This window comes from Rhinolophus ferrumequinum, chromosome 11, assembly GCF_004115265.2.
Source record: "Rhinolophus ferrumequinum isolate MPI-CBG mRhiFer1 chromosome 11, mRhiFer1_v1.p, whole genome shotgun sequence".
In the NCBI taxonomy this organism is placed as follows: Eukaryota; Metazoa; Chordata; class Mammalia; order Chiroptera; family Rhinolophidae; genus Rhinolophus; species Rhinolophus ferrumequinum.
The window spans coordinates 33,920,430-33,947,837 of NC_046294.1; the positions used below are offsets into that span (position 1 = coordinate 33,920,430).

The 27,408-nt window shown below is 34.0% G+C and overlaps 1 protein-coding gene across 1 annotated transcript in view; it reads right to left on the reverse strand.

Annotated features, from left to right (window-relative positions):
• PRMT3 (protein arginine methyltransferase 3) overlaps nucleotides 1-27,408 on the reverse strand; it is a 121,370-nt gene that overhangs the window by 30,522 nt on the left and 63,440 nt on the right. The window contains exons 11-13 of the mRNA XM_033118962.1: nucleotides 26,930-27,008; nucleotides 16,488-16,675; nucleotides 14,349-14,435 (exon numbers count right to left, since the gene is read on the reverse strand). Coding sequence (XP_032974853.1) covers nucleotides 14,349-14,435; nucleotides 16,488-16,675; nucleotides 26,930-27,008 — 354 coding nt within the window. The remainder of the gene's footprint in view (nucleotides 1-14,348; nucleotides 14,436-16,487; nucleotides 16,676-26,929; nucleotides 27,009-27,408) is intronic.

Here is a 27,408-nt window from a genome sequence, read left to right on the forward strand (position 1 = left end):
CAAGATAATACCATCATTCTTCAAATTGGAGTCACCACTGTTACCTCTTTCCCTTATCCCCTATTCCCTAATCCACCTTCATGTCCTATCAATTTTTCCTTCTAAATAGGTTTTGAATATGTTCACTTTTCTCCACCTCCACTAAAACTACCTTTGTGCAAGTCATTGCTGTTTCTCGCCTGAGCTGCTGTAATAGCCTACCCACTGGCCTCGCACATCCACTCTGGTCTCCTATTTGTTCTCCATATTCCAGCCATGATCTTTCCCAAGTGCCCTTCAGATCACATCACTTCTTTCATTTCCTTTTACTCATCAATCCTCTGACCACTAGAAGTCCTTTTTTTGGTTTGTTTTGATGAAACTTTTAAGTGAAATACCACATACATGTAAAAAATATATTCTTTTTTAGCCAATGTGAGAATAAATGTATATTTTAAAAAATGTTTTATGATGCATGCAAGTATAAAATATGTAACACTGTATAAAAGTGAGCACATCACTGGGATACACCTCAGTGAACTTTTACAAAGTGAACACACTCAACTATTACCCAGATCAATATAAAGACCACTCCCAAAACCCCAGAGCCTTTATTATCCCCCTTCCAATTATTAACTCCTCCCACAAAATGTAACCATTATTCTGATATTTATCACCATACTTTAGTTTAGCTTGTTTTGAAAATTTAAATATTGAAACTTGTCTGTATCTGTCTTTTTTTTTTTTTGGCTTTTTTTCCATAAAAATTCCATTCATGAAATTCATTCATGTTGTAGTGTATAGTGAAGATCACTTTTTCATTGGTATACACTACTCCAAAAATATACCATTTTATTTATCCACTCTACTATTAATGAATGTTTAGCTTGTTTCCAATTTGGGGCTATAATGAAGAATGCTGCAATGGACATTCTTGTACATGTCTTTTTGGTGAATATATGAACACATTTCTGTTGTTTAAAGACTTAAAAATGAGATGGTTAAGCCACAGGATAAGCATGTGGTCAGCTTTGGTAGCTATAGCAGGTAGCTTAGTTTTATAGAAACCACTTAGCTCAGTACCTATTCCTCATCACTCCTACATTTCTTAGAATATCGCCCTAGTGTGATTCTTTAAAAATATTCAACCATGAAAAACTTCTAACATACAAGGTCGGACAATTAAGTTTGCAAACGCATCCTAGAAAAAGTGCTACACACCTCATTGCTTAGTATCACTATGGTCACCTTCGAAGTACTCCCCTTGGGAAGCTATGAATCAACGCCAGCGCGTAGTCTACCCTTCAAAGCAATTTTGGAACTCTTTTTCTGGAATGGCCATCACAGCTGTCATCGTATTACCCTTGATGTCCTAAATGTCATCAAAATGGCTTCCTTTCAATATTTCTTTTATCTTTGGGTAAAGAAAGAAGTCAGAGGGGGCCAGATCAAGTGAGTAGGAAACGTATAATACAGTGATTTGATTACTGGCTAAAAACTCCCTCACAGACAGTGCCGTGTGAGTTGGTACATTGTCGTGATGCAAGAGCCATGAATTGTTGGTGAAAAGTTCAGGTCGTCTAACTTTTTCACGCAGGCTTTTCAGCACTTCCAAATAGTAAACTTGGTTAACTGTTTGTCCAGTTGGTACAAATTCATAATGAATAATCCCTCTGATATCAAAAAAAAGGTTAGCAACATCGTTGCAACAAGTTCCCAAACTTAATTGTCAGACCTCATATACACAATTATATTAGGTTGGTGCAAAAGTAATAGCAATTTTTTGAAATTATTTTTAAACTTTTAAACCGCAATTACTTTTGTACCAACCAATAGAACCTCTGATAACCTGTAACTTATATTCAGCAGTTACCAGTATTTGCCACATTTACTTCATCTATTCTCCCTTCGTCCCCCTTTTTTTGCTGAACTATTTTGAAGCAAATGCATGACATCATGTCATTTCTCCCCTACACACTTCAGTTCACATCTCTAAAATGTATGGATATTTTCTCATATAACTACAATGCTTTTATCACAAGCAGTCAAATTCTCAATGATTCTTTGGTGTATCTAACATTCATAAGGTGGATTATAATATGTCTCCCCATTAATGCCTTGTGAATAGAAGAACTGTTTGGCTTATTTCTATATTCCCAATGCCTTACAGCTTGTAGCACATAATACTACTTAAAAAAACAGTTCTGTGGGGAAAAATGAAGAAATTTAAGTATTCCACCACCATCTAAGCCTAACTATAAGGGCCCAGGTTTCAGAGAAAAGTAGAAAATACAGGACCATGCTCTAGATCATACGGTCATTCATACAAGAAGAAATCTAAAACTGACCATAGAGGCAGAATCACATAATTAGAAATGCCCTTCCCCCCACAAGACATAAAATTTACTTAATGAAGCCTATTAAAATATATACCAGATGTCCCACTAAAATCTACGATGCAAGTTTAAGACAAGTCTTACTATTTCTAAGCAGCACAGATGTGTTTTAATAATTAGTTTCTTTAGCTGATTAGCTTTGCAAGGTCAAAATTAGGTCAATTTACACCCACAAGTACTGAGAACTGATTTAACACCCAGGAATGAGTTTGGAATTGGCAGGTTTCTACTGTCAGAGATTTTCCAAAAGCCTTAAAAGAAGATTTAAAGAACACTATTGCAAAGAAATGGGCCCATCTTGATTTTTTTCTTAAGCCATTAGAAAAATATAAAGCTTAATTAAAAAGTAAAATGAAAACAAAAAGTACTAAAGTAAGGGATCTCTAAAGTTTGACTTGTAAACATGTAAAGTTTCTTTTAATAACATCTACATTAGCCTTAGAAATCCATAACTCAAGGACTTGCTTTGACTCCATCCAAAGCTAAATATCGATGCCTCTTATCTTTTGACCATTTGTCAAGTACAGCATTAAAAAAAAGGAGAATTGGGAGATAATACACACTTTATTTCTGGCTCACTGACTTAACTTTTGTTTATTTTTATTTACTTTTCCTAACTTTAAAAAAGTCCTAAATATGTAGGCTTGGATTTATTTTCCTGATTGAACTTTTAAAAACAATGCACTCAGAGGCTTCAGTTTCTAGTTAGGATGCAGAGGTATGCAAAAGACCATTACTCTGATGTAACAAAAAGAAAACACTGGATAAACTAAACAATCATATTTTTCCTCAAAACCATCAAAAAGCCTTGGAAGCAAAGAAATCTAAATAAATTATTTCTAGAGAGGGATGAGCCCTTCCTAGTTGAGCAGACAGAAAACAGTGGTTTTCATAACTGAGGGCCATTTATCCAACACTGGATCCATGTGGGCAATGTAGCAAAAATGCCACAAGCACAGGAATTTTGCTGGGACAGGAGAACCGAAACAATGTTTAATGGCTAGGTCTGGGCTTAGTATGGTGCACTGGAATTTAGAGAAACCGAAAAGGCAGCGCCAGTCTTCTCTGCAAACCAAGAAGGTAGATGAAGCTCGTGGCTGTGCTTCAAACAGGAAGAGAGAGAGAGGTTTCCTTGCAGTGCTGAGATCCTAAAGACAAAATCATCTGCAACCACACAGCTCATCGTCATCATAAACATGACAGTGCTAGTCAACTCTCTGCTATTCCAGAAACTCTTGCCCAGGAAGATGACGTTGTTTGTTTCAGGCACCTCAAAAAAACCTATTTATGTTAACAAGAGATTTTTCAACTAATCCTGAGAGTAAATACCATCTTCTCAAGAACAGATGACTCAACTAGATTGTTTAATCAAGGTTCACTTTGAAACCCAACACTCACTTACTCTACCAATTCTCAGCTACATAATGAACCATGCCAAATCCAGATCAGGACCTTTCCTCTCCCCTCTAACCCCTTGCACTGCATTGAGAGACCTGCTGAAAATCAGATCTCCCAAACTTAATAAAATCCTGACTTTGTCTTCTTCCCTAAACTCAGTTTTAGTTTGATGGTCTTTTCCAGGAAGTTGGCAAGAGGGAGGGGCCTAAGCCTATGGCTGATCCTAGACATTGGAAGTTAACTGCAATGGATGGTACAAAGCCCTGACCAAACTCAACTCCTGATTAGGTGAAAGAATCAGCCCCTCATCCTAGCTATGGAACAAGGAAGTGGAGGCCCTTCTAGGAGAAAGTATTACTTACTTTAGTCTGTACTATTCTTTTACACAATGTCTAGCACAAAATATGAAATTATGAAATATGAGAAAAACCAAAAAATTGACCCATAATCAAAAGAAAAAAGCAATAGAAGTACTCACAGATGACTCAGGGAATCTGCAAATAGACTTTAAAGAATGATTACAAATATGGTAAGGAATTTATATAAAAAAATTGAATAAGTTGGGTTAAAAAGATGAAAAATGATGTCAAAAACTAAAAATAGAAATTCTCGAACTAAAAAAAAAAATCATAATATTTAAAGTAAAAATATTTACTGGCTATCTTAACAGCAGAAAGAATACAGATGAAAAAAAGAATAATAACTTAAAAAATACGTGAACAGAAATTATCCAAAAATGAACTTACTAAATGGCCACCATTTTTTTCAAACTTTTCATCTTTGGAAATAGAATAGGCTTCTTAATTTAAAATAAAATCCTTTTTTTTGGCAGAGGGTGGGGAGTGAGAGGGGCAAAGTTTTTACTCTTCCTCATGGAATACTGGCTGTAACATTTAACGACCACTATAATTTTTCCTCCAGAAAATACCTCTCTTCTACGCTTCCAGCCCTAAACCACCCTGTCTGTATTTCTATATTCATATCTTAATATTCATAATGACCTGTTCTTAGCACCTGCCTCTTGTCACTTAAGTGCCTTTTCAAGACAGAGACTAAGTGTTATGGTTTCCTTCCTTTTCTTTTTTTCCTTTCCTTTGTCCTTTCTGTGTCCGAAGATTTCAGATGTGTACCTAAAACACACAGTCAGCATTTAATATTTGTTTAACAAACTGAAATATCTGTTAATATAAATTTTATATTAATATAAAGATTTTAAGTTATGATAAAAATTTAAATAACTTTCAAATGCCACTGTACTACTATTTATGTACTTTGATAAAATCCAAAATAAAAGCCTTAATTGTAAGAGGTTTGTAAATACAAATATAAAAAGTCTGCTGTTCATAAAATATGCAAATGTCTAATCACTGTTGTACACCTGAAACTAATATAACATTGTATGTTAACTGTAATTGAAAAATAAAGTTTAAAAAAGTTTTAGGAAAAAAAATGTCTGCTGTTTTTGATTTAATCCATTGGTTCATCTTTAACAACTGTAGTAAAATAAAAATGCCTAGCAAAAATAATTTATAAAAATAGTTTTTGTTAAATATGGTTTAAAAACATATTAATGAGTTTATAGAAACTGAACATTGCTGTACCAGTCATTATTCCAGTGCATGCTAATAGAGGTAGAATAAAAGAAAATATAGTGCTGAAATTAAGATATAAAATTATTGCTTTAAGAGATGATATATCAAATAAAAAATCTACATGTGAAAGATATTATTTATATATGTGAACATGTAACCTCATAAAACCATCTTAAATATTTTCATTTATAAGGTGAACAACTCATTTGTTTGACAAACGGCAGTATGAAAAGTCATTTAATGTATACCTAAGATTATAAAAAAGGGTGCTTGTCTATATCTTTAAGGAGCTTAAATAAACAAATGCCAATAAAAATGGTGCTGGAACATATCGACAACATTACACAATTACATAAATGTCACCAAAAATAAACTAGAACTCACAAGATAAAACATATTAGTTTTAAATTGTATAGGCCTTAAAGCATTTGCTTTTGAATACCTATAAACTTTCCATAAAATAATGGATTTTATTGTTCATTTACTGAAAGGTTAGACAAACTGATATGACAGCAAGTCAGCTAACTAAAATTTCATACCTTATCATAAAAGCAAAAGTGATTTTACCTAAACTGTCAATATCATATAATACAGTAAAAAATGGTCAGAAAATTGCTATTGTATGCATTACTAGTATTCATTGGAAAATTATCCTTCAACCATTATAGACAACCAAGCCTTAAGACATTTACATATAAATACCGTATCATGTTAAATTCCCAAAAACATAAAATCTGTCAATGCACAACATTAAATTAAAAATGCTGCTAAATTTCTTCTTTGGTGAGTAGATGGATGGGTATGCATGTGTCTCTCTCTCTGTGTATGCTGATGAGGGAGACTGCAAAAAAAGATGTCTTTCCATTAAATGTTCTAACAAACTTGAGAAAGCCATCTAAAAACACTATCAGTCTACACCACGCATGCTACTGAAATTAAATGCAAAGAGGGTATTCTTAGCATCTTGTTACTTTGAAAAATCCAATTTTCTCTAATATTTTAATTAGGCCACAAATTTAGAATCTCATTAAGAAATAAATGGTTATGCATATACTTAAAATGGGCTTAACTACTCAGAGAAATTGTCCATCTTATTTTTCAGCCATGCATTCAAGTTTTAAGCACAAGAAAAAAAAATTTATATATTTGAAGCTTGTTACTTAGCAATACAAAACTGGATACTTCTTTCTTCACTCTTATCTAAAAAAGCCACACCTCTTCCTTCCCAAAGTAACTTCCATCTCTTTGCCAGGCATTGTTTTTTATTTTTAGTATTTTCACTAATTCTTCTGACTATATACAGGAAAAACAAAGTTCCAATGAGGCACTCACCCTTATTAATACTTTTGCATACTAATTAGCTCCAGACAGATGGTAGGGGTAAAGTGTAAGGAGATGGCACCACCTCAAAGAGCAAAATAGTTGGAGCGGATATGGGTAGATAGTTCGGATTCACAAATAATGAAAACATACTACAAGCATTAGGCAACAAAATCGTATTCATTTCAGGCTCATGTTTGAGTTATTATTCTGGGAAGAAAAGGAAATTTCTAAAAAATGTAGATGCTTAGTCAAACAACTATAAGGTTACTCTGAAAGCATGAAGAAAAAAATTTTTCCAAGATCTACTTCTCTGTTGCAAAGAGGATGAGATATGTGGCTTATTTTACCATGTATATCTGTCAGTCCAATCTCTGAGGAAGAGCACATTTTGATTACACACATTCTCTTTCCCTGTCCCTCCCAACAACTACTAGACTACTGGCCAAGAATAAAAATTTTCAAGTCTATTTCAAATGTAACATGAAACCTCATTTCTTCCAACCTGGAACTTATCATTCATAACATTTCTCTATGTTCCTTTAATAGTTTGTACATCCCACCAGGAAGATTTTTTGGGTCAGGAAGGAGTAAGTATGTATCACAAAACTTTACAGAGATTCATTTATTTCTTCACTCATAATATGGGAAATAATATCAGTACCCACTTCAAACGGTTATTATGAGGACTAAATGAAATAACACTTTTAAAGTGATTAGTACATTGAGATTTCTAGTCAAGATGGTGGAGTAGGTAAACGCTATGCTTGCCTCCTCTCACGACCACATCAAATTACAACTAAACTACAGAACAACCATCACTGAGAATTGCCTTATGCCTAGCTAAACAGAAGTCCTACAACTAAGGACATACAGAAGCAGCCACCTTGAGACTGGTAGGAAGGGTGGAATGGGGAACAAGCTGGTCCCACACCTGTGAGTGAGAGGAATTTGGCTGTGGAGATCCCCACTGAGGAGTGAGGGGTCCCAGCCTCACACGGGGCTCCCTGGCCCAGGGTCCCAGTGCCAGAAAGAGAAGTCCCTAACTTCTGGCTGTGAAAACCAGTGGAGACTATGGCTGAGGGAGGGCAGCTGGAGTCCCAGGTGTTCCTCTTAAAGGACCCATGCATGGACTTCCTCACTGACGGACTCACTCATTCTGAGCTCCAGCTCTGGGGCAGCAGCTTGAAAGGAACCAGGGACAAATGAGGAGGAACTGAATTGTCTGGTTTCAGGGCAAGTGTGGTGGGGTGGGGGGCATAGCTTTCTCCCAGACAGAAGGACTGGCAGAATCCATTATTTCTTTGTTGAGCCCTCCTCCATCCTAGCCTGCAGACACAGTTGGCCTCCATATCTGCGTCTCCATCAACCTACCATGTTTCCCCAAAAATAAGACCTGGCCGGACAATCAGCTCTAATGTGTCTTTTGGAGCAAAAATTAATATAAGACCCGGTATTATATTGTATTATATTATATTATATTACATTACATTATTTGATATTATGTAAGACCCGGTCTTATAGTATAGTAAAATAAGACCGGGTCTTATATTAATTTTTGCTCCAAAAGACACATTAGAGCTGATTGTCCAGCTAGGTCTTATTTTTTGGGGAAACACAGGTAATTCTGATCATTCACCCAGCCCTGGGGATTCCCTGAAACCCCACCTCATGCAACTTATGGGTCCACCCAAGCCACTTTCAGTGACTTTTCCATACAAACAGCCTGTCTTGACTCATGCTGTGGACTTTCCTAAAATCTCTCAAAGGTTCACAAACCCCAAGAAAGTGGCATCTGGCTTTGGCATGCCCTATACCTTTTGCTGAGTGGCCCCAAGCCTTAGCAGCAGAAAGCCCTGGATTGAGGATTGGCATCTTAAGGAACCTCCATGCCCAGCGTGAGTGGCGGCCATTTGCGGATTGCTTTGTGACTCATGCCAGGTGATCCTGAACTTGGTCTGTGGCAGGGCCCCTCCCAGGAGGCTCCAGGGCTGCCATGCCCTGGGGCCAGCTTCAGACACCAGCCGCCTCTGAGGATGACACATCCATAGGGCAGACTGGGCAGACCCTGCTATGTAGGGCCAGCCTCTACACAACAGCTCCTCCACTGTAGTCATGGCCAGTCCTCACAACCAATCAGCCTAAGGATCAATCCCTCCTACTGATGTGCAAATAGCAACTAATGCTCAACTACAACAGGATGGCACACACAAACCACATAAGGGACACATCTTCAGCACCAGTTCAGGTGACCAACGAGACTGTGCGACTGGGACCCACAGAACACTTACTACATAAGGCCACTCTACTAAGATCATGAGACGTAGCAGCTCTACCTAAGACATAGAAACAAACACAGGGAGGCAGACAAAATGGGGAGATTAAAAAACCATGTATCAAATGAAAAAAAACAGAACAAAGCTCCAGAAAAAGAACTAAACAAAATGGAGACAAGCCATCTACCAGACACAGATGCAAAACACTGGTTATAAAGATGCTCAATGACCTCAGGGAGAACTTCAACAAACAGATAGGAAACATAAAAACAGAGACAGAAAACATAAAAAAGAGCTAGTCAGAAATGAAGACTATAATAACTGAAATAAAGAATACATTAGACGAAATCAACAGAATAGATGAAGCAGAGAATCGAATCAGTGATTTAGAAGATAAGATAGCAGAAAATCCCCAATTGGAACAGCAAAACGAAAAGAGAATATATAAAAAATATGAGGACAGTTTAAGGGACCTCTAGGACAACATGAAGAGGACCAACATTCGCATCAGAGGGCTACGAGAAGAAGAAAAAGAGCAAGGATTGAAAACCTATCTGAAGAAATAAGGACAGAAAAATGTCCTAACCTGGGGAAAGAAATAGACATAGAACCCCAAGAAGCACAGAGAGTCCCAAACAAGATGAACCCAAAAAAGCCCACACCAAGACACATCATAATTAAAATGCCAAAGGTTAAAGACAAAGAGAGAATCTTAAAAGCAGCAAGAGAAAAGCAGTCAGTTACCCACAAGGGAGCTCCCATAAGACTGTCAACTGATTTCTCATTACAAACTTCGCAGGCCAGAAGGGATTGGCTCAAAATCTTCAAAGTGATGAAAAGTAAGGGCCTATAACCAAGATAACCCAGCAAAGCAATCATTTAAGATCAAAGGAGAGATAAAGAGCTTCCCAGATGAGAAAAGGCTAAAGGAGCTCATCACCACCAGGCCAGAAGGGATTGGCTCAAAATCTTCAAAGTGATGAAAAGTAAGGGCCTATAACCAAGATAACCCAGCAAAGCAATCATTTAAGATCAAAGGAGAGATAAAGAGCTTCCCAGATGAGAAAAGGCTAAAGGAGCTCATCACCACCAAACCAGTATCACAAGGAATGCTAGAGGGACTTCTTTAAGGTGGAAAAAAAAAAAATCAAAATTATGAATAATAAAATGGCAATCACTACATATATATCAACAATTACTTTAAATGTAAATGATTAAATGCTCCAATCTAAAGATAGGGTTGCTGAATAGATAAGAAAATAACATATGAAGTGTGATCAAAAGATATGGTGAATGTTTAAATAAAATATATTACAGTAAAAGATGAATTACCATTAATCCCCCTCAAAATACTCCTCATCGCTTTGAACAAACTTATCCCATTGTTCTTGCCACTTTCTGAAGCAGTTCTGGAAGCCCTCTTTCATGACTTTATTTCATCTTCCATCATGTCAATGCTCTGTGTCACACATCATTTCTGGTATGGTAATTTCTGTCAAACATTAGGTTGGTGCAAAAGTAATTGCTGTTGTTGCAATTATTTTCAACCTTTTAAACCGCAATTACTTTTGCACCAATCTAATAAAAACATTACGGTGTGTCCTCATCCACCTTATTCACCAGATCTGGCACTGTGTGACTTCAGGCTCTTCCCCAAAGACAAAATGACCATGAAAGGTAAACATTTTGAATTGATTCAGGACATCAAGGGAGCCACGACAGTGCAACTGAAAACACTCACAAAAGAGGACTTCAGGACTATGTACTACATAAAGTGGCAAGAATGATGGGAAAAGTGTGTTGAAAGTGAGGGGGAATGTTTTGAGGAGTACTAATGGCAATGTATCTTTTACCGTAATAATTATTTTTGTAATTTAAACATTAACTGTATTTTTTTTTATCATTCATTCCCTGTATGCTTTCTATAAGACTCACGTCAGATTGAAAAACACTCAGACTGATATTTCATGAAAATGGAAATGAAAGAAAAAAAAAAAAAAGCTGGGTCAGCAATATTTATGCCAGGCAAAGAGACTTTATAACAAGAGACAAAGAAGGACCCAGTAGTCCCGCTTCTGGTATTTATCCAAAGAAACCCAAAACACTACTTTCAAGGAACATGCGCATCCATATGTTCATTGCAGCATTATTTACAATAGCCAAGGTGTGGGGCAACCTGGGTGTCCTTCAATGAATGAATGGATAAAGAAGAGGTGGTACATATATAATGGAATATTACACAGCCATAAAAAAGAATGAAATCTTGCCATCTGCAACATGGATAGACCTAAAGGATATTGTGCTGAATGGAATAAGTCAGGCAGAGAAAGACAAATGCCATATGATTTCACTTATATGTGGAATCTAAAGAACAAATTAAACAAATAAAACAGAAACAAATTCACAGATATAGAGAACATTTTGATGGCTGCCAGATGGGAAGGGGGTTAGGGGGTTGGGTGAAAAAGGAGAAGGGATTAAGAAATAGAAATATAAGTGGGTAGTTACAAAACATTCATGGTGATATAAAATATAGTATAAAGAATGTAGTCAGTAATATTGTAACAACTATGTATGATGCCAGATGGGTACTAGATTTATCGGGGTGATCACTTTGCAAGTTATATAAATATCTAATCACTATGCTGTACACCTGAAACTAATATAATATCGTATGTTAAAAAAAAAATTCTACTCGTAAAAAAGGAAAAAAAATAAAGTGATTAGCACACTGCCTGACACGCAAGTGTTCAATGACTTAGATATTATCACCATGAGAAGACAATTTATATTGACTAATTATTTGACAGAATAATCTCAGAAGAGTTAACATGAAATAATAAGTAGTGAAATTTATAACTTCAGTTCCTGGCATGCAACCAATAAATATGATTTGAAACTATACATGCCTCTGAAGGTGTTACAGAACTATGTTATTCAGCAGTAATCAGATATATACAAGTCCACTCCAATCTCCTGCCACCCTCCTCCCAAACTCCAGGCCTGTCTCATTTCCAGAATTTTACATTAAAATCATTCAGAAAATTTGGGAATAAAAATATAATTCTAAAAGGTTTTTTACAGCTATAACAATTTATTTATGATTTTTTTAATGGAACTCTGATGGTACAGAGAGAAATGCAGCAAGTACCTATTTGATACATTATTCTTCAATACAAAAATTTTTTATTACACTGTTTAGATTAAACAAACTTCACCATTTTTTCTTTATTTTTTTTTCTATTTTACTCTTTTAAATATAAGAATAAAACTAAGATCACTAAAGGATAAATACAATTTTTTAACATAAAGCTTCCTGTACTCTATCCCAAATAATAGAAAATAATTCTAAATATGTGTTATGAAACTTTCTATAGTGTAACACTACTGTAGCTAAAACTACTTTCAAGACTTATTGATAACTAGAGTACAACAGAACCTAGATTCAGCCAAGCAGATGTGCTGGATGGAGATTTGTAAAAGGCACGGGATAGCATGAGTTGGACCGGGGGATAGGAACAGGATGGCAGTGAAGGGGTTTATTCATCTGGGGTTGTCAGTGGTGGCGACCACTTACTGAGTGGGTCAGGGGCATTAGGGTTTACAGGGCGTGCAGCGGTAGAGGCAGCTTTCTCCTTACACCAGAGCAGGTATTGCAGCAGGCCAGTCTGAAGGTGTAGTTCTAGGAGTTGTTTCTAGAAATTCAAAATATAGCCTCTTCCTTTAGCTCTCTTAATCTGTTGGGAAATTATCTTATTCTCTTTAGCAAACCCCTTTCTGCTTACAAAAACAATCTGATTTGGACTATGCCACCTGAAACTAAGAACTCGGACCATACTCGGAAAATAAAGAACATTTCAATGAAGCTCAATAAACTCATCTGTCTATATAAATTTCAAAAATGTGCACGACCTAAAGCAAACACAGTTTTTGATGTCTTCACTAACTTTACATTTGCAAAGGTCTCCAAAAGTAGATTTAAAATAATATTGTTTAGTAATACTGGTGATATGAAAATCAATTTCTATATAGGAATTCTGTTATAGATTGGGCATTTGTCATTAATCAGGAGGTCTTTTTTAATTCTGAAGGATTACTAATATTAAAAGACAGCGTAAATCTAGGAATTAAAGCCTTTAGCCTGACTAAATTACTTCTGTTACTGAAAAGCAGAATTAACAAATCTGGGTAAAATGAATGGGAAGAATGAAATTTTGCTTTCCATCAATTAAATAAATATAATGGGTATCCCAAAATTCTAAATCTGGAATCTAGATATTTAACTTTTAAAAAATGTAAAACCAAGTTCAACAAACAGAATTCCTCAAAACATCAAAGCACATAGTAAAACTCATTTGGATATAAAATAATTATTGGATCAAAATGAACTGAAACAATTTTAAAGAAGCCATAAAATCTTTTGTATGTCAATCTGAACAAAATATTTAAAATAATTAGGTTGAAAAATGAAAGACTATAGTCTGTTTCACAGTTTTTGACAATAGTTTTCAATAAAAATTTTAACTTTTGAAGATATAATTAGTATTTTTAAAACTGTAATTTTTAAAATAATATAAATATATATCAGTATCACCTATAAAATTCATACTTTCTTAAGTAAAGGCCCACATTTTAACATTTTGAGTCTCCTGGTAAAGGCAAATATTATAACATTAATATACATTTAGAAATTATTTCAGAAACAAAAAAATTAATACATTTTAATTTCTGGCCACACTGTAGGTGCTTTCACATGTTATCTCATTAATCTCTGTAACCACTCTTCAATATAGAAAGAGTTATTACCATTTTTCTTAAAGCAGTTAGTTGGTTAGTCTGTGGTACAGATTGCCTAGGTAACTTGAACAAAGTAACAAACTAGTGAGTGGTAGAAACAAACGCGAATCCAGATCTGTCTAACTTTTCTTAAGCTCATCCTTTTTGTATTATACCAGGTTGGTTTTTTAAAGAAAGGTAAATCATCATTATTATTTTTCACACATAAATATAAAATATTATACATAACATTATCTTACTTCCATCTTAAATGAGTATTAAGAGTTATTGGGAGGAGCAGAACATGAACTTCAGTCTATGAAGATAAAGCGTGAGTGCTCTCAATTAATTATGATAGGTAATTATGAAGAATCTACAAAGAAAAATCATAATGTAAATATGGTTTCTTAACACGTACACTTCTGAACTGAACTTTTTTGAAGTCTCCTGACCTATTAAAACAGATCTGTTCAGTACTCTAACAAAGGCAAAGACAGAATGTCAACGGCAATAGTCTTTTTCATTTATCACAAGCATGGTAATTAACTCATTAGCCTGCCAATCAACTGCACTGCTAGTGAAATGTGTGAAAGTAGAATGAAATAGCTTACCGTGCACAAAGAAGTCTTTGTGATTTTCAGGGTAAAATCTGAAGAAAACTCCAAATCTGAGACAGATGTTGTATGGCAATCTATATGCTACCCATTTAAAAAAAGTAGAGGAAATAATTTAGTAAAAAGAGTAAAACCAAACCCAAACCAAACAGATAAATACTTCTTTTTTATTCAAAAAGGAGTACTGTAAACCAATGTCTTGCAAACTTTAATCATTCACACCTCATTTTGGAGATTGTTTCCAAACTTAAGGGCTACTAGCACTATCATTTAATTTTTATTTAAATCAAATTAGTATTTTTTACTTAAACTTCTTGTAAGAATAGTATATATCAAATCATGGCTCTGATGTGCTAAAGTTTATCTAAGACAAACTACTTTCAAATAAAAGATGTTTTCCTGTGTTCCAACTAAAATCATTTTGTATACCACTAGTGGTATATATTTGCTATAAATTATGCGTGATAATACTCAATATTTTTATAGGAAATGCCAACTTGAAAATATGCTAATGAAAAGGACAAGGTATTTTACAATTCATTTTGTAACTGCATTTGAAGATAAGTTTATTAGATATTAGCAAAATCTACAACAATTCCGACCAATGAGTAAAAAAGACTATGAAGATTCAGCTAACAATAATGGCCAAATATCCTTATATTTAGAATTTTCCCTGGTTCAGATCCTTCTCTATTTCACTATGGAGAGTAGATGGAATAAACTACAGCAGTGTGACAAGAGTATACTGTAAAGGCTGTCAAACGCTGACACACCATCAGTACATGTAACACAGTGAACGCTATTCATATGACTACACACCTGAGGCATTACTCTATTTTAAATAGTTTGAGAAAATTTAAAGAAGTTACACTGTGGTTGTCTTTTAGTTGTAGAGAAGTTGGGGAACACAGAACAAACTATATTTACCTAAACAAACAGATGAATAAATAATTGATTAATGTTTAAAAAAAAAGAGAGAAAAGGTATGTATACTTTTTGCATACCTTCATTTTTCAGTCCTAAATTTTCTGTTTCAACTATTTACTCATAGCAGTTTTTGGTATTTAAGAGCGCAGTAGAGATATTAGACCACCCCTGCCCCCCACAACCCTCCTCTTTCTGCTCAGCCTTAAGGCTGAGGTGGCTGTAACTGTACACTCATACCCTAAGCCAAAGAATCCAAATAAATCCCTTACAATCAGTACCAGAACATGAACAGTCCTATAATCATTAACCAGGCTGTATTATTTTTTCTTAAAAAGCTGAATGCAATTTTAATCAGCTCGCTCTTGTTGAGAAACTTTACATTTTCATTATTCTATGTTAATTTTAAATTCTCTATCCATTTAATAAAATCAGTATTTACTGAATATTTACTTTGTGCAGAGAACAATTATTGATGCTTTGAAAGTAACAATGTGAGTAGAAAGAGGAGAGGATGTTCTGAACCTGACATTAAACAAGTTTGCTTGCTTGTTCTGAACCTGACATTAAACAAGTTTGCTTGCTTGCTTGATTTATTTAACTGAAACAAATTGAGGAGTTTTTAAGAAAAGCAATATGGCTTTCCACTGCAGAGTTATTATTCAATTCATGCAAATTTGACATAGCAAAATTCACAATAAAACAAAATATTATCATAGTGAAGAATAAGGTATTAAAACACAAAAGAAATTAACTGAAAAATCTGAACATAGTAGGGCTTTGGTTTCATGGGAGATTTCAGTGTAATGACTTAATCTGAAAAGACTGGAAGAAATTTGAATGAGAAAAGGTAAATTGTGTGGAATATATGATATGAATGAATAATCTGTCTACAAATGAGAAGCTGGAATAAAGCCAGGAGGTAGTGATGAAGCAGAAATGGCAATACAGCACTAACCCAAAGTAAATGATTCAAGCCCTCAGTATAAGGAATTTCAACATATAAAGAGAAGTGATTTCAAAGGGATGACATAGTCAACTGGTAAGCATTATGACTTCACGTTGTTTCAGAATGATTAAAATAGGAAGAATAATTACTGTTTTGAAGGCCCACATAAAAAATCAACATTAATTTTAAATACTGAACTCATAAATGGAAACTAAGAAAAATGGAAATGCTGTTATAGAAAATAAAGTTGGTAAAACACTTACCTTAATGCTACAAGGGTCTGAAATAAGAGTCTTTGGATCTACAACTTCTACAACAGCTTCTGGAATAACTGCTTTCTTCATACAGGACATGTTAAAGCCATAGACATCATCCCAAAAAGCAATTCTATCAGCATGTTTATTCGTATCACTTACTGCCACAAGGCTGATCGTGCAAATATCAGGGTAGACTGTAAGAAATAAAATATCCAACAATTTAGCATGACCTCTCTTTAAGACAAAATATAATTTTTTAAAGGCTAAATATAAATACCAAATCCATAAGCATGGATGACTAGCAATTGATCACTATCAGTGGTAGATTAATGAAGATATAGATCAGGAAAATAACTAAGTTCCATTTTGTAGCCTCTTTAAAAATAAAAACTATTTCCATTATTGTGATGGTAAGATTAAAAATAAGGATTTCAGTGATGAGTTCTTATTAAAATAATTAAAACAGAATGACACAATTAAATAATCCTGAAATGAATATATTCATTAATATTAAACTTACAATTACCCTTTCTTATTATAAAAAAGAAATATTTATGAACATCAAGTATGTGCCAGAGAAGTTATTCTAATTTATAGACTATGGATACATGTCCCTATTGTCAAGAAACTTAGACAATTTTGACAAATAAATGGGCAATTATTTGTGAGGGGGAAGTCTGAGGGACTCAGGGAGTTTACCGCAAAAACAGCTAATCCAGATTTGGCTGTAGCAGGAGAACAGGAGTACTATGCAAGATAAAAACTGAAGTCAAGTAAACTAGGAATTGTGAAGGAAGGAGTAGTACTCTAGGGAAAGCAAGCAGCATACATATAGGGGCCCAGTTAATATATACTCCAATTTGAGAGAAACTGTGAGATATAAGTGTACAAAGGTTAAGTAGGGACCAAAGAAAACATGGCTGAGTAAACTACATTAGTAAATTGGACTTTATTCTAAGAATAATGATGAGTGAGTAAAAAATTTTATATAGGGTAGCAACTTGATCACATTTTGTTTTTAGAAAAGCCATCTGGAGTGGAGAATGAATGGGAGGGTGCAAGACTAAGACAAAGACAAAATAAGAGATAGTTGTAATAATCCAGGTGATCGGAAGTAGATGGCTGTGGGAATGGAGAGGAGATATATCCAAAGGCTATTTAAAAGGTAGAAACTCAAAGGACTATAAGATTGGCTGGCAGTGAAGGTGAGGAAGAGAGAAGAGTCAAGGATGACAGTTTTTAGCTTTAGCAACTGGGCAAATTATGGGACTAATCATTAAATAGGGAATACATAAGGGTCAATTCAAGAGGAATATGAGAGTTTATTGCTTGTAAGAGAAACAGGTAAAAATATCCAGTAAGCAGCTGAATATACAGACCTAAAAGTCAAGAGATAATCTTGGCCCAAAATACAAATTTGGGACCATGAGCATATAAATGGAAATGTAAGTTATGGAACTTACATGAGATCTGCTAAGGAGAGTACATGATGAGTACCAGAATTTATGGTATGTGCAGAAGAAAAGGAGGTTGAGAAGAAATAGCTGAGAAGTTGGGGCTGCAGAAGTTAAGAAAACCAAGAGAGTAAATGTTAAGAGGGGTAAGGGAAGAGAATGTTTAAGCAAGACACTCTCTTCTAATAACACACTTGTCTTTGTAACAAAAATTTTTAAATATTAATTTTTACTAATAACTGTCCTTCAAATATCAACATTTATCATGAATTAAAATATAAATCACACTTTCCTATATCAAGAAACTGAAAGCAAGTACACATGTATAGAAAGGCACAAAAGAAAATTATTTCATGGTTATTAACTAGTCTCCAGACTTAAACAGTAGAGAAATAATTCTCTCCTTCCCCAAACTTTGCTTCTATCCACAGCCTTGGGAATTTTATTATTCAATGATAACAGCACTAACTTATCTTCCAAATAAAGCCCATGATAAGCTCTGCTGGCGTCAAAGCAATTGCTTCTTTCAAACCTGACAAGTGAGATACCCAAAAAAAATACTTGGTGCTATACCACTGATAAGAACCTCCTCAAGTCCATCCTAAGGGGACAGGTAGGCAGATGTGAGAGGCAGATGGGCTAGAGTCCACTGTCATGTAAATTCATATACTTCTACTCTCCTCTCTTCCTCCACAGACATGGTAAACCTCTTGACTGGGCTTAAATTCCTGACTGATACAAATTCTTTAAAGCAACTGATTTGTTATTGAAAATGCTGACCCAGGAAGAGTATCAGCTACAGAAAAGGATGCTTAGTTTCTTGAACCAGATCTTTCAGATGAGAAAACTCTGAAGAAGAAACAGAATTCTGAAGCAACTTTAGATATTTGGCAACTTCTTTATGTATCCTTTGTTGGACTTAATATGACAATCATATAAACTATCCCACAGTAATTTCATCCTTAAAGAGGAACATCATAAAGGTATAGATCAGGGGTTAGCAAACATTTTCTGTAATGATTTTAGGTTTTGTGGGCCATGTAGTATTTGTTCAAACTACTCATCTCTGCTTCTACAGTATGAAAGTGGCCAGACAATACATACATAAATAAATGAACATGGCTATGTGCCTATAAAACTTTATCTATAAAATGGGCAGCAGGCCAGATATAGATATCCCCGATATTGAGGAGGAAGAAATGGATGAGGGAGGTATTATCAGAGCCACCTTATTGTACTACTTACAGCGTAGTCTATGGGTATCAAATATCTGGAGTTGTGCAGTGTACACACACTAGGGTTATTTAACATAGTTCATAGGGTTCTTTTTTAGAATATTAAAAATCTTAGTGAAATTTTAAAAATAGCATCAGTTGCTGTATCAGGGGTTGGCAAAATGGCCCATTGGTCAAATTCAGCCCACTGCCTGTTTTGTAAATAAAGTTTCATTAGGACACTGTCAAACTCATTCATCTACCTATAGTCTATGGAGGTGCAACGTTACTGTGGCAAAGTTGAGTAGTTGGGACAGAGACTATATGGCTTACAAAGCTGAAAATATTTACTATTTGTCCTTTGACAGAAAAAGTCTGCTGATCTCTGGCTCTGTATCAATCAAGCAATATGATGAACTAGTACTACTGCTAAGAATTAAAAACAAGTTTTTCATAAGGAAAAACTACAACTTTTAAAACTAATTAAAAAAACAGTTTTGAAAATATGTTGGTAAGAAGAAACAAACTAAAGAGGAATATGGTTTTACTTTTTTCATGTTGAGGTATGTTTTTCAAGCTAATTATATTTCACAAAGATATAAAAAATAATAGTTTTGTATTTGTTAGAATTAGAAATGAAATTATTTTTCAGTTAGTTAAGATCTATGACTATTCAGAAAGGACTTGTAATCAGTGTTATAGGTCAATCTGGTGCTATATCCACCTCCTCACAGCTGGCTAAAATTTGGGGCCACCTGCCAAAATCCTGACTAACCTTTTACCTTCACATTCTGACACATTTGTCATTTGATTTTTTGTCACACAGAAGCATAATTGAATAATTATTCCTTCTTGTAGGTGAAATTAACAAAGCGCTGATTGGACAAAAGCACCCTCTTAAGAGACCATTTATAAATTCATGGCTTTGACATCTGTGTCCTTCTCGATTCACTGCCCAGAATTCATTTGTCACTAGAACAGCTCACATGGTGAATAGATAAAGATGGGAAATCCTTTATCCCTTAGAAATGCCTCACAAACTTTTGGACACTAAAGGATAAGATTGAGATGCATAAAGAAACAATTCTTAGTAAACACTAGCATCATTGCTTGTATATAAAAAACCAGAGTAAAAAGGATTAGAACAAAAGGAGATACTAAAAAAGTCAAAATAAACTGTTCTTCTCACAGTACACGTGAACATTATGAAGATTTTAGAGAAATAATGATCGATAGGCATAAAGAAAAATGAAAATAAACAAATACAGTAAAGTTGCAAGACACAAAATCAATGCACAAAATTCCATTGCTCTCCTATATAACAACAACGAAATTTCAGAAAAAGAAATGAAAAAAAACTTCGTCTTGCAATTGCCAAGTAAAATAAAAAAATATCTAGGAATACACATAACAAAGGATGTGAAAGAAATTCTTTTTGCAATTGCAACTAAAAAAATAAAATACCTAGGAATAAACTTAACAAAGGATGTGAAGAACCAATACAAGGAAAACTATAAGACATTATTAAAAGAAACTGAGGAAGACACAAAGAAATGGAAAGCTATCCCGTGTTCATGGCCTGGAAGAATCATCATAATTAAAATGCCATATTACCCAAAGCAATACACAGATTTAATGCAACCCTCATCAAAATCCCAACAGCATTTTTTAAAGAAATAGAACAAAAAATCATCAGATTTGTACTGAATCACAAAAACCCCAAATAGCCAAAGCAATCCTGAGAAAAAGAACAAAGCCAGAGATACCACACTCCCTGACCTAATTTATACGACAAAGTGACAATAATCAAAACAGCATGTTCCTGGCAAAAAAACAGACACACAGACCAATGGAATAGAATCAAGAACCCAGAAATAAACCCACATATATATGGGCAGAAAATTTTTGATAAAGGAGCCAAAAACATACAATGGAGAAAAGAAAGGCTCTTCAATCAATGGTGCTGGGAAAACTGGAAAGCCACATGCAAAAGAATGAAACTAAACTGCCATCACCATGTACCAAAATTAACTCAAAATGGATCAAAGACCTAAATATAAGACCTGAAACAATAAATTGCATAGAATAAAGTGTGGGTACCAAACTATTAGACCTTGGGTTCAGAGAGGATTTTATGAATTTGATCTCAAAAGCAAGGGAAATAGAAGCAAAAATGAATGAATTGGACTATGTCAAACTAAAAAGCTTCTGCACAGCAAAAAAAAAAAAAACATAACAAAACAACAAGGCAACCAACTGAATGGGAGAAGATATTTGCACACAACTCGATAAGGGGCTAATATCAAAAACGTATAAAGAACTCAAACAACTCAATAACAAAAAAAAAAACAAAGTGAAAAATGGGCAGAGGACCCAAATAGACACTTCTCCCAAAAAGACATACAAATGGCCAATAGATACATGAAAAGATGCTCAACTTCACTAGCTATTAGGGAAACGCAAATGAAACCCACAATGGGACACATCCTCACTCCTGTAAAAATGGCTATTATCAACAAGACAAGTAATAACAAGTGTTGGAGAGGTTGTGGAGACAAAGGAACCCTCATACACTGCTGGTGGGAATGTAAATTGGCACAGCCACTATGGAAAACAGTATGGAGTCTTCTTCAAAAAATTAAGAATAGAATTACCATACAACCCAGCAGTTCCTCTTCTGGTTATCTACCCAAAATATCTGAAAACACTTATCAGTAAAGATTTATGTACCTCTATGTTCACTGTAGCATTATTCACAGTGGCCAATGCATAGAAACAACTGAATCGTCCTTCCACAGATGATTGGATAAAGAAGATATAGTATACATACCCAATGGAATACTATTCTGCCATAAGAAAAGATGAAATAGTGACATTTGCAACAACATGGATGGATCCTGAGATGATCATGCTAAGTGAAATAAGTCTGACAGAGAAAGTTGAGAACCCTATGACTTCACTCACATGTGGAATATAAAACTGAAAGCAACAAATGAACAGTACAACACAAACAAAAACTCATCAACACAGACAACAGTTTAGAAATTACCAGAGAATAAAGGGGGAGAGGGTTTGTGGAAGAGGGTAAAGGTGGTCAAATAGAAGTGATTTTCTGTTCTGCGCAACTATCTGTCCATTCAAGAGCAAATAATATCATTATTTTTCTTATTGAGGCTTTAAATGTGTTTTACTATTTGGTAGCACTATTCTTTCAGTCCTCCCACTCCTACCCTGCTGCTACCCTTCTATGTTAGAGTTTTCCTTGCCATTCCTATTAAAAAAAAAAGTTTTAAATCCCAATTTAAAAAAAATCTGTTCATTGGGATTGATCACAATTTTAGGAAATTTATTCTATAAAAAATTTTCAAACACATACAAAAATAGGGAAGAGCATAATTAACTCTCGTGTACTCATCTATCTCCAACAACCGTCAATGCTTTTGGATTGCATCTCATTTTAAATTAATTTTGGGAGAACTGACATCTTTATGGCACTGATTCTTTATATCCATGATTGTCTTTTCATTTATTTAAATCTTTGTGCATCCTGCAGTAGTAAAGTTGTCTGCATGTAAGTCTTGCTTATTTCTCATTATGTTATTTTGTACCTCTATAATATGCTAAATTCTTTCATTATTTATAATTTTCAGTTGATTCACTTTAAGTTTCATATGATTAATTTCATAATATTTTGCCCCAATTCCCTCGTTTGGTATCAATATCACGAGAGTTTTCATGTAGGGGGTTGGGGGAAATTGCCTGAATATCTTTTTTCATCCCTTTAACTTTTCTGAATTATTTTGTTTTAGATGTGCCTCTATAAAGTAAAGTACACAGAATTGGCTTTTCTTTGGTGATCCAATATCCAATCTGAAATTCTTGTGTTCCGAATAGATGAGTTTAGCCCACTTACACTGATTGATAAAAGAAATATTTTTTGTTTACAACTCTACCATTTCATGTTATCTTTTCTGTACCTGTAGTTTTTGTTCTGTTTTTTAAGTAGCTTACTACATGGTCTTTTTTGCTTTTCCCCAGAGTCTGAGTCCTTATATTTAGGAAGTTTTGTATTTTTGTTCAAGTAGCTAAATATGTAATTACAACCTTATAGAATATCTCTATTTTCAACACTCTTTACTAATCTATCATGAGTAATGATAAAATTAGTATATTTCCTTGTCCTTCCCCTTCCCTTCCCTCTTTTTAATCACCCAATTTTTTAAAAAAATTAAAAGGAGAATGCACTGATGATATAACAAATACAGAAGTAGGAATAGAGTTAGTACACAGCTTTAATATATTTTTCAGGAAAGTGAGAAATCAAATCATATCCTAATGCGTTTGATCTGAAAGAGTGGGAAATACCATTTCACTTTTTATAAAGTCATTTTAATTGAGATATATTTATATGCAGTAAAACTCAATCTTTCTGACTTTTTTTCGTGTATAAGTCTATGTGATTTGATAAATATATAATCACGTAATCACCATCAAAATGTACATATAGATAAGACGTATCACTGCAAGCCTCACCATTCAATTTTAATCAATTGTATAATTTTAATATTACCCTGGTAGGGCTAAATGTGATTATAATTCTATTACTTGATTTGTCAGCTTTAAATGATATTCCATAAATTCCTGCTGTTAAAGATAAAGCAATTGAAGTATACGCACTTTCTCCCACTTGCCTTCTGCATTCCCTTTCCAATTTTTCTGAGATACAGCATGTGACATTGTTAAGGTACAAAACATTTGCATTCTATGTTGTTATCCTAAAACATACATTTGTTTTTGCCTTAATTCTAGTTGTAAAAAACAACAACACCAGTTACGACCATTTTCTTAGTTTTCCTCCTCATCTCTTGGTTGATTGAATGTAAAACACTACAATTCCTAACACACAATTAGCATTAGTAAATCTTAGCTAAAATTAGTATAAGTAGTCTTTGGTAAGCCCAACTTCATTAGCTTTACAAAATTATTTTTATTAGTAGGAATAGTAAATGAGTACTTGCTTGGTGATAACAAGGAGAATGAATACTCAAGTTATTGGCTAAGTTTTATAAAGTTTCACTTCATGCTATCATATATGTATATATGTGTGTACATGTATATATTAAAAGAACATAAATTGAATGCTAATTCATATAAAAATGTAAATTGGGCTCCCTTCATGCTTATATGGGTCTTCAATATTCTCCTCTCATATTCTAATTCTTTCTAAAATCTTTACAGTATAAATTGCTTAATAAATCTTTCCTTCAGCAAAACATGAAAGAAAACTTTACTTCGCAACAGAAAAATGAGCATGATGATTGGTGATATTCATCAAGGCATACTCAAATATACACATTAGGCTAAACTACTTCATGTTACTCATTTCTGACTTTTCTGTCTTTTCTCTTGATTCTGTTAAGTAACATTCAACAGCACTATTTAGGCAGTTAAATGCTGAACTCTCTTCAATATACTTCCAGATTATCTTAGTGCTAATATTAGTTATATGAAAATTTGGAAAAAGCTAGACTTACGAACCTCCACTTTATCCTTCTGATGATGGGAAATAGCCCTGCCACTATTTCAACTATAACCTCATTACTCACATGCTGTAAGTTCTTAATGAATTTCATCAAGAATTCAATTTAAATGTATTAAGTTGCTGTCACTCCTTCAGTAAGATCAATGAATATTATTCAGGAAGGTATGGAAACAGTTTTCTGAATCTTCCCTAGAACAACTTCAAGGTAAAAAATCAGACTCAATAAAATACATTTTAGTACGGAAACAAGGAACAGTGAAAAGAAATATCCAGCAGATCTGAGTTTAAAAAAAAAAAAAATCAAGGCTTGGCTGCTTAGCATGTATCATCCAGGACCCTTTTGTTTCTAAAATCTCAAAGAGCTGTTTTTAAAATTACATGTAATAACATAAGTAAAGGCAGAGTATATTATTTGGCAGCTTGTACAGACAATTCACAAATGGTAGATAACACTAGTTAAGTCATTAAATATAGTACTCATTTTTTTTTAAAAAAGCCACGGCAATTATAAAAAGATATAGCCAATAGTTGCAGGGCAAAATATACCTAAAAATTCTAGCCAGGTTCATGTCAGAGATCAGGAGCCTATCTTAAAATAGATGTAGAAAATACAGTGATAAAATATGAGCATTTGAAAAAGAAAGGCAATCCATTTAAATGCTATTATAAAAAGAACTCTATTGTCTTGGAAAATTTTCTCTGTGCTTTGTTTTGGCCTTACTGATGTCTATTGTACCATAACTACCAAAGTAATTTCATAGAACATGGATAGGCAGGAGGCATAAGTATGGTCCAGTGCTTTATGTCACTAGTTCAAGATGTCTCCTCCTTTTCATCCATTTTTATAGAACAGTTTTATCAACTGCACTGACCATGAACGCCATTTGTTGATCCTGAAGCTTTGAGAAAGGGAAGGCACAGGGAGAGGTGAGTGAAGGGAAACCAATGTTACTCAATTCGATTGTAATGATTCAATTCAATAAACACGATGTTGTATCTATGCTCCAGGAGATGTAGAGCTCGCTGAAGAGTCAAAGATGAGCAAAACATAATTCCTGCTCTGAAAAAATATTTTGTGTACAACTGTTCACAGCAGAAGGCCTGTAAAAACGCAATCTCACTTAGCGTATGCAGAGTTAAAATGATTAAGAGTTCACTAGGGGCATGAAAAGAAAGCCTTCCAAATTTATTGAGATCCACTTAAAAATACTGATTGGGTATGCTGTGCTTTAAAAACTAAGTAAAACCAGTCACTATTTAAATGTTCTCCTTAAACCACATGGAAGCCAGGTTTATGTGTTTAGTGAAGTCATGGAAAATTTGCCACTAAAGTGAGTACCGTATTTTGCCAGGTATAATGAGCACTTTTTTGCCCAAACTTGTGAGGGAAAAATAAGGATGCGCCTTATACATGGATAGTATTAATTCCATATGTATAGAAATGTTTTTAATTCTTTTATTTATGCTTATGAGTTAAAAATGTACCTCTAGCAATCAATAATGATATCCGTATGCAAAATAATACCCTGGGATAATTGGTTTTGTGGAACCTATGACGAACTTGAAATGACAGTTCTTGGCCTTCTGTGATGTGTAAATATCGTAAATTGGTTACCAGTACATAACATTTCTTGTACCTTGTATTTGTTCTTGTGTTTTGTAATTATTTGTTACATAAAATTTCTTGTACCATAATATGTTAAAAAATAAATACTAAAATTCCTTTATAATAAAAAAAAACAAGTACCTAAATGTAAACAAATAAAAATTTGAAATTAAAAAATTAAAACACAAGATTTTTTTTCCCTGAAAGTTTGGGCCAAAAACATGGGTGTGCATTATACACAGGAATGCATTATATATGGCAAAATACAGTAACCTCTAACCTAGCATAAAATGTTCTTTTGAAAAAATAAATAACTAAATATCATAAGGATTAAAAAAACAAAAACTTTGTTAGATTTTGATTTGACTATCACAGCTTCCAAACCTAGTCCTTTGTATTTTTATAAAAAGTGTTCTTGAGAATACCATTAACTTTGAGTCCTGCATATCTTATATATAATGTTCTACTATCAACAGTGTACTAAACAAATGTCTTAAAGCTCCATCTAATGGAAACATCTTTCATCTCTATTGGGAATCTTCTCAGTCATGCATAGTTTATTTGAAATCCAAAGGTTCATTTGGTTCTGCCATACTAAAATTTGATTATTAAAGCTAGAATTTTATACTCACCCGATCCTCCTTTTGCCAAGTATTTGTTCTTTGCATAAAGGACAGAATCTAACATAGACTCAAAAAGAAGAAAATAGCCCTGTAGAAAACAGAAAAAAAATGGATTTTAGAAATGTGCAATATCCTCATATGCAAATCAATTTAAATACCTGGTCTACCCTTTTAATGAAAAATATATTTTTTGCCTGTACTATAAAATGTTCTGCAAAGTTTGAAATTATTTTTTGCAGTAAGTTCTCCACGTAATAATTAGAAAATCAGGCCAGAGCATAAAAGTGAATCCAGAAAGTTTATGGATTCAGTATATTCAGTAGAATGTACTGAACCTTCTTTACCTGGGTTTCTACTTTTTAGACAATTGTTTCTTCCTCATTAAAAAAAAAGAAAATTCAAATGGAAATGGTTAACACATCCTATAATTCTCTGAAATATTGTGAAATTAATCCAGAGCAGTGGTTCTCAACTATATTTTGCAATGT